This window comes from Prionailurus viverrinus, chromosome B4 (assembly GCF_022837055.1).
Source record: "Prionailurus viverrinus isolate Anna chromosome B4, UM_Priviv_1.0, whole genome shotgun sequence".
NCBI classification, from domain to species: Eukaryota; Metazoa; Chordata; class Mammalia; order Carnivora; family Felidae; genus Prionailurus; species Prionailurus viverrinus.
The window spans coordinates 128,653,791-128,662,177 of record NC_062567.1 but is presented as its reverse complement, the minus strand read 5'-3'; the positions used below and the strand labels follow the sequence as shown (position 1 = coordinate 128,662,177).

At 65.6% G+C, this 8,387-nt stretch overlaps 1 protein-coding gene across 1 annotated transcript; it reads left to right on the top strand.

Annotated features, from left to right (window-relative positions):
- Nucleotides 1–816: 816 nt before the first annotated feature.
- ELFN2 (extracellular leucine rich repeat and fibronectin type III domain containing 2) lies at nucleotides 817–5,918 on the top strand. The gene is made up of 2 exons (XM_047864859.1): nucleotides 817–3,323; nucleotides 5,492–5,918. The coding sequence occupies exon 1, from the start codon at nucleotides 817–819 to the stop codon at nucleotides 3,307–3,309; it is 2,493 nt and encodes an 830-aa protein (XP_047720815.1). The 3' UTR covers nucleotides 3,310–3,323; nucleotides 5,492–5,918.
- The last annotated feature ends 2,469 nt before the right edge of the window (nucleotides 5,919–8,387 follow it).

Here is an 8,387-nt window from a genome sequence, read left to right as displayed (position 1 = left end):
GGACGAGCGTGGACAGGAGTGCTGGTGTGTGTGTGTGTGTGTGTGTGTGTGTGCACCCAACCTGTTACAGTCCAGTCTCCCTTCTCTGTCCACCGTCCGCAGATTCTGTCCCCCTCTCCCTACTCCTGGTTTCTTCTGTCTCCTTCCTTCCAGACCTCTCGGTCCCCCCCTCCCTCTCGTTGCCCACCCCCGTTCTATGTAACAGGGACCCTAGAGTGCTGCAGGCACCCGGAACGCCCAGCTGGATGGGGTGGAAAAGGGACAGGGGCCTGTGCTGGAGCTTAGTGGGGCTGTTCTGAGCTTTCACTGATCTGTCCCCCCCTCTCGGTGCTGCCTTTCAGGAGCCAGATGACAGATGGGTCCCTTCCTTCCTGCCCCGTCTCTCGAGCTCCCTCCTCAGAGGCTCACTCTCCAGCCTCCCATGGGAATCGTGGGAATCGTCTGAAGTTCTGAGCCCGGAACCCGAGGAGGAGGAGGAGGAGGAGGAGGAAGAAGAGGAAGAGGAGGAGGAGGGAGAGGAAGTCAAGTCCTGAGAACCTGTGCACCTTCCCGGAAACAGGCGGAGGGGCGGTCCCGGCCCGGTCACGGCGCCCGGTGCCTGCTGGTAGTGCCCCCGGCGGACCCCCCCCCCCCCCCCGCGGTTGGCACGGGCCGCGTCTGCTTCGCCCGGGGCCCCCCGTGCTGGGGGTCGCCCCCAAGATGGTGGCGGCCCCGGGGAGGACTGTGCCGCCAGCCCCGGCCTCCCGCTGCTAGGTCCCCCGCGCCCCGGCCCCTCCCCCCCGAGCGCGGCCTTCCAGGGGGGCCGCGGCCGGCGCCATGCTGCGCCTGGGGCTGTGCGCCGCCGCGCTGCTGTGCGTGTGCCGGCCGGGCGCCGTGCGCGCCGACTGCTGGCTCATCGAGGGCGACAAGGGGTACGTGTGGCTGGCCATCTGCAGCCAGAACCAGCCGCCCTACGAGACCATCCCGCAGCACATCAACAGCACCGTGCACGACCTGCGGCTCAACGAGAACAAGCTCAAGGCCGTGCTCTACTCGTCGCTGAACCGCTTCGGGAACCTCACCGACCTCAACCTCACCAAGAACGAGATCTCCTACATCGAGGACGGCGCCTTCCTGGGCCAGTCGAGCCTGCAGGTGCTGCAGCTCGGCTACAACAAGCTCAGCAACCTGACCGAGGGCATGCTGCGCGGCATGGGCCGCCTGCAGTTCCTGTTCGTGCAGCACAACCTCATCGAGGTGGTGACGCCCGCCGCCTTCTCCGAGTGCCCGAGCCTCATCAGCATCGACCTGTCCTCCAACCGCCTCAGCCGCCTGGACGGCGCCACCTTCGCCAGCCTGGCCAGCCTCATGGTGTGCGAGCTGGCCGGCAACCCCTTCAACTGTGAGTGCGACCTCTTCGGCTTCCTCGCCTGGCTGGTGGTCTTCAACAACGTCACCAAGAACTACGACCGCCTGCAGTGCGAGTCGCCGCGCGAGTTCGCCGGCTACCCGCTGCTGGTGCCCCGGCCCTACCACAGCCTCAACGCCATCACCGTGCTCCAGGCCAAGTGCCGCAACGGCTCGCTGCCCGCCCGGCCGGCGAGCCACCCCACGCCCTACTCCACCGACGCCCAGCGGGAGCCGGACGAGAACTCGGGCTTCAACCCCGACGAGATCCTGTCGGTGGAGCCGCCGGCCTCGTCCACCACGGATGCGTCTGCGGGGCCGGCCATCAAGCTGCACCACGTGGCCTTCACCTCGGCCACGCTGGTGGTCACCATCCCGCACCCCTACAGCAAGATGTACGTCCTGGTCCAGTACAACAACAGCTACTTCTCCGACGTCATGACGCTCAAGAACAAGAAGGAGATCGTGACGCTCGACAAGCTGCGCGCGCACACCGAGTACACGTTCTGCGTGACGTCGCTGCGCAACAGCCGCCGCTTCAACCACACCTGCCTGACCTTCGCCACGCGGGACCCCGTCCCCGGCGACCTGGCGCCCAGCACCTCCACCACCACCCACTACATCATGACCATCCTGGGCTGCCTCTTCGGCATGGTCATCGTGCTGGGCGCCGTCTACTACTGCCTGCGCAAACGGCGCATGCAGGAGGAGAAGCAGAAGTCCGTCAAGGTCAAGAAGACCATCCTGGAGATGCGCTACGGGGCCGACGTGGATGCCGGCTCCGTGGTCCACGCCGCCCAGAAGCTGGGCGAGCCCCCCGTGCTGCCCGTGCCCTGCATGCCTTCCATCCCCTCCGTGATCGGGGAGAAGCTTCCCGCCCCCAAGGGGCTGGAGGCCGGGCTGGACACGCCCAAGGTGGCCACCAAGGGCAACTACATCGAGGTGCGCACCGGCGCGGGCGGGGACGGCCTGGCCCGGCCCGAGGATGACCTCCCGGACCTGGAGAACGGCCAGGGCTCGGCCGCCGAGATCTCCACCATCGCCAAGGAGGTGGACAAGGTCAACCAGATCATCAACAACTGCATCGACGCCCTCAAGCTGGACGCGGCCTCGTTCCTCGGGGGAGGCGGCGGCGGCGGCGGCGACCCCGAGCTGGCCTTCGAGTGCCAGTCCCTCCCTGCGGCCGCCGCCGCCGCCGCCGCCGCCTCCTCGGCCGCCGCCCCCGGGGCGCTGGAGCGGCCCAGCTTCCTCTCGCCCCCCTACAAGGAGAGCGTGCACCACCCGCTACAGCGCCAGCTGAGCGCCGACGCCGCCGTGGCGCGCAAGACCTGCAGCGTCTCGTCCAGCGGCTCCATCAAGAGCGCCAAGGTCTTCAGCCTGGACGTGCCCGACCACCCGGCCGCCGCGGGGCTGGCCAAGGGCGACTCCAAGTACATCGAGAAGGGCAGCCCCCTCAACAGCCCGCTGGACCGGCTCCCGCTGGTGCCCGCGGGCGGCGGCGGGGGCGGCGGCGGCGGCGGCGGCGGCGGGGGCGGCGGGGTCCATCACCTGGAGGTGAAGCCCGCCTACCACTGCAGCGAGCACCGGCACAGCTTCCCGGCCCTGTACTACGAGGAGGGCGCCGACAGCCTGAGCCAGCGCGTGTCCTTCCTCAAGCCGCTGACCCGCTCCAAGCGGGACTCCGCCTACTCCCAGCTCTCCCCCAGACACTACTACTCAGGTTACTCCTCCAGCCCTGAGTACTCCTCCGAGAGCACGCACAAGATCTGGGAGCGCTTCCGGCCCTACAAGAAGCACCACCGGGAGGAGGTGTACGTGGCCGCCGGCCACGCCCTGCGCAAGAAGGTCCAGTTCGCCAAGGACGAGGACCTGCACGACATCCTCGATTACTGGAAAGGGGTCTCGGCCCAGCAGAAGCTGTGACCCTCTCCTTCCCGGTGAGGCCGGAGGGGGAGGGCCCCGGGGGGGCACGAGGGGAAGGGCCCCGGGCGGCCGGGCAGGGGGGAGGCCGGGGCGGGGGGGGGGGGGCGGGGGAGGGGGGGCCGGGGCCGAGGAGCGGACGCACACGCACACCCGCACGCACGCACCCACGCACACACCTGACCACCACCTGACTGTGAACAACCCCCACCCGACAATAACGGACAGGAAAACAAAGACACGTTCTCCTTAAAAGTTTACACACTGATACCGAAACCAGTCATCTTTACTGTGCTGCCCAGGGACTCTGCTGGGGTGTGCGGGGCTGGGAGGGGGCGCAGGCCAGGAAGCCAGAAGGGGGTGTGTGGGGGTCTGGGGGCTCTGGGACTCGAGCCGGGTTTGGGGGCAGGGGAGTCTGGGGGGCAGGAAGAGGGTCTCCCCATCTGGGGACAGGTCGCTTGGAGATCTGGTGCCAGGCAGATTCGGGGCATCATTGCCTTTCCTTGTGGTGGGGGAAACCGAGGCCCAGGGAAAAGGAAGGGATAGCCCCAGGGCCACGTGTCAGGTTAGGCAGTTTCCCAACTTTCAAGCCCAGTGCTGTTCCCCACCCCCCCACCCTTCGCCAGCCCGCCACCCCCTTCCAGAGCTGCGGTTTCCTGGGGCGGAGGGACTCGAGAATCAGGCTGGTGCTCTTCCTTTCTAGAAAGCCCCATGGCCGTGCCCCCTGGGCGTGGAGCCATGATTCATCGTGCTGGGGGTCCTTTGCCCCCCCCCCCCACGCCAGCACCCAGGAGAGGCGGGAGGTCTCGCTTACGAGAAAGGAGCAGAGGCACGGGGCCATTTCACCAGCCCCCTTCAAGTGTCTTCCAAGTGGCCTGGGAGCTGCTTATGGGGGTCTGAGGAGAAAGCAGGGGGGCCAGCCGCCGCCTCTCAGGTGCAGGGCCCCTTGCCCCAGCCCCCCAGCCTCTCTGGGCCTCCAGGACCCCTACTCATCCCAGAAGGGTGGCCCTGAACTGTGATGCCTGGGAGCAGGGGGGAGGCCGGGTGTAATGGGGGCCTTCCTGCCTGTGCCCCCACATCCTGGCCTCCCACCTGCCCGACTCCTCTTACGGGATCTCAGGGCAGCAGCTGGGCCTGCCCAGAGGAAGGAGGGCTTTCCTGGGCTTACCCACCCGCTCTTGGCTGTGCCCGTGCATCCCCTGCCCCACCCCTCCCAACCCCCTGGCTGGAGGGGGCTCCCATGTTTCCATGGAAATGGCGGCTCCCCACCCTCCCCCCCTTGCTGACCCCCACCCAACATCGAACAAAGCACAAACAGTAAGCACTCCCCCCCTCACCCCCCGGGGGCGGGGGGAGCAGGCAGGTTGGTGGGGCCCCTCCCTCTCCCGGCCAGCTTCTGTCGCCATGGCAACCGAGGACCTGGCAGTTGGGACTGTTGGGCTCCTGGGGGTTCTCTCTCAGTTGGGGGCGGCAGAGGGTGGTTAGGGAAGGCAGGGCCAGGGGGGCTGCGGCCTTTTCTCAACAGCTAGGGGCTTCCAGGGTTGAGTCTGGGCGGGGGCAGATCTGGGGTCCTGAGACTAGGGGGGCTTAAACACACTGTCCGGGTGCTTGAGGGGCCCTTCACCTTTGATTAGGATGTGGGCCACTGGGGGTGGGGACAACTATAGCTCTGCCCACCTGCCAATGTGCTCCTTGGCTCCCCGCCCGCCTCAAGATGAAGAGGGGCCCACTCAGCTCTCCCCACACCCCTGCTGGGCCGCCCCCCCCCCCCCCCCGCCCCGGCCTCTGGCCTGTCACCCAGTTGGGTTTCTTGAGATTTGCAGAGTGTGGCGGTGGGGTGAGGGTGGGCACTGGGATGGGACCAAGACCTGTACTGTTGGGGGTGGGGGTTCGGATCAGGAAAGCTAGTGCTATCTCCTGTGGTGGGGGGGGGGAGCTCTAGCGATCTTCCTGCCTGGGGTAGAGTCTGGGGGAGGACTGTGGGGAGGACTAGGGCTCACCTGAGCACCTCTCTCACACCCACGTGGGGGACAGACCAAGCCCAGGGCTCACTACGGGGGTGACGTTTGCAAAGAGAGGACCGTTCTTCTGGGGAGTGGAGGGGAGGGGCCGGCATGGATGTGCGGAGCAGACCTCCCTCAACCCCCCAAACCTGCCCCCCACCCCCACCCCCTCCTCGCACCAGATTGGCAATACTGAGAAGAGCGAGCCGGCGGAGCCAGTGGTGTGAGAAAGCAGATTCCCGTTCCATTTGCATGACGATTTTACTGTATTTTTCTGAGCAAACATCTGTCGTGTATGTGCCAGTTCGTCCGGACTCCCGGGCCCCCCTCCCTGCCACCCCCCTCTTGCCCCCACTCCCTCTGTTGTGATCTGACAAGCAGCTCTTGAAGCCTGGGGTGGGGCCACTTCTGCAAAAGACCCAAAGCAGGTGCCACCAAAACGCAGCCCCTGTCCCACACCCGTCTCCTGTCTTTCTGCGCGTGGGGCCCCACAAGTGCCGCCTCGCCCCTTGGGTCCCCAGTTTTGTGCCCTCGCCCCTGCCCCGCCTCCCTGCCGGGGAAGGGTAGCCCCAGGGAAGGGAGCGTGGGAGGACCTCTGTGTCCCACTTGCTGACATTTTTGGGGGGGGGGTGAAAGAGTTGGGGGCCCCCGGAGAGGGAGGGGCTGGGTGATTTGGCCACCAGGTTGGGGGAGGGGGTCAGTCACACGGCTGAATGCAGGGGCCTAAGAGCTCGGGGGGACTTCATGGGTGGCTTCAGAGGAGGCTTGGGGCCCTGAGGGAGGGACCCAGGGGAGCAGCTGGGGCCCAGGGTTGGCCTGGCCTCCCTGGAGAGGGAGCGTCCCACGGTGTGGGGCGGGGCGGGGCGGTGGTTCCCAGCAGGACCGCCACCCTCGCCATTCCCCCCATCGTTCCTGGTTGAAGAGACCTGTAAAAACCTCAGACCATCTCACTTCAGGGACCTTAAGGATAGGTCCGCATCTTAACAGCAAGGGTCTTGCCCCTCCCTCCAGGAGGTAAACCAGCCTTCACGGTCTAGATGATACCAATCTTGGAGGCAGAATAGGACTGGGCTCGGGCCTCTGGCCTCCCAGCCAGGCTTGGGGCTTCAGCTGCTCTCCCTTGATCTGGGAAGGGGGCCAGTGCACTGTAGCCCCCCCTGGAGGCTCTCCTGCATCTGTGTCCTGTGTCCGGTTCAGGATAATTCTTCCCCAGCGGGGAGCAAAATAGCCACGGAAGACAAATGATCATTTATGTCAAAGAGTCCGGCCTGCTGACGCCCTGTGTTTGTAACGGCCATGAGCACAGTGCACCTGGGCCACAGCCCGGGGCCACCGGCTAGCAGGGCGGGCAGCCAGGAGAGAAGGGAACGGGGCGGGCTACTGGGGAGACTGGTGGAGATGTGGGTGCTTAGCCCTGGACCGCCTGGGGGAGGCCCCCTTGCCTTGGGTCGTGCCTAGGCTTGCTGTCCCTGTCAGAGAATCTCCAGAGGAAATTCCTGGGTGCCTGTCCCCGGGGAGTGGTGTCAGTGGGTCTGTTTTCACCTGGAGGGCTGGCACCTTCTAGAGGCGAAAAGTGGAGGTCTGGAGGGGCAAAGAAACCCTTAGTCTGGCGTGACCCCTCCTCAGGGGGCCCGGGGCCTGCCCCTGCCTGCTGGAGGCCCCTCACCTCCGCACCCCTCCTAGGGGCCAGCGCCGGAGGACTGTGGAGGCTGCCCGTGTGCAGGCCTGGGGGAGGTGATGGGGTTATCTGCAGGGTGGTGGGAGTGGAAAGACCCACTTCCGAAGAAGAGGAGGCCTGTGTTAGCCCCAGAGAGGCAGGGGAGAGCCTGGGCCGGGCCGCAGGTCTCTAAGGTTCCCAACTGGGAGTAAGTCACCCGTCCCCACTCCTGGAAATTTTCACAGAGTGGAAACAGAAGCTCAGGAAAGGGAAAGGAGGAAATCTTCTAGGGTCTCGAAACCAGTTAGGGACAGGCTGAGTCCAAGAAGGGGCCCAGGCATGGGGGACGAGTCACAGGTCCCGGCTTGTAAGGGGCTTACACGCAGAGAAGGGACAGCCACAAAACGTTCCCCGGGCAAGGGATACTGTGGAGAGAATGAAAACAGGGTGATGGAATGGAGAGGGGGGTTCGGGGCACCCCCGAGAGGCAAGCTCAGAGGACTAGTCCACCGGCCACAAAGACAAGGCCAGAGGGAGAGGGGGAGGAGGGGCTGGATGTCCCCAAGCACCTCCTCGGGCGCCTCCACTATGGGTCCCACCCCCTCCGAGGGAGCCTGCCCTTCAGCATCCCACCCCATTCCTGGCCAAGCGGGAGGGGGGCGCTGGGGGGGGGGTGTCTTTCTGGGTGGAAGCAGTGGGGGGGTGTGACCCCCGAGGGGCAGGGCTGACTGATTCTGGCCCAGTGTGAAGGGTGGGGCTTGTCTGACCCCCAGTGCTCCTCCCCTCCCGCCCCCAGGTTTCCTCTCCCCAGCGCCCCCCCCCCCCCCAGGAGCAACCGTGCTCCTTGTCTATTCTGACCCTGTGTCCTTCCCCCTTGAAGACAGAACTAGTATTTACACTTTTTGCCTCTCATGCCTGCCCCAAAGGCCTCACTAAAGGTCCCTCACTGCTGCTGAGCAGTAGGGAGGGGAAGAGGGGGTCAAAGAGGGTGGGTGGGAAGCCTTGGGCCTCCCTTGCCTTGCCTTGCCCCTCGCCAAACAAGCACAGGGCTGAATGGGGGCAGGGGGATCCCTCCTCGCCACCTGCCTCCCTCCTTCCCTCCCTCCCTCCGCAAGGAGCCGCCAGCCCCGTGGGCCCTGCGGCTTGGCACCTGGTTTGGGTACGGCAGGGGCTACCCTGGGCTACGAACCTGTGAACCCTAGCTGTGTGTGGACCTTTCCTTCCTCGGGGCGGGGGGGCCCGAAACCTCTCCTTTTCTTCTTTTAGGGGGGGTACCTTCATTTACTTTCTCTTCCCTCTACCTGCCTCTCCCCCCTCCCCGATCTCCTGTTTTAAACTGAATGGCACGAAATTGTTTTCCTCAACTCGGAGATTCCTGTATGGAGAGAATCAATTTCTATATTTGCAATAAATTTCTTATT

What these genes read in the sequence shown, in the direction of transcription:
- ELFN2 (XM_047864859.1), top strand. Translation starts at nt 817, where the DNA reads ATGCTGCGCCTGGGGCTGTGCGCCGCCGCGCTGCTGTGCGTGTGCCGG.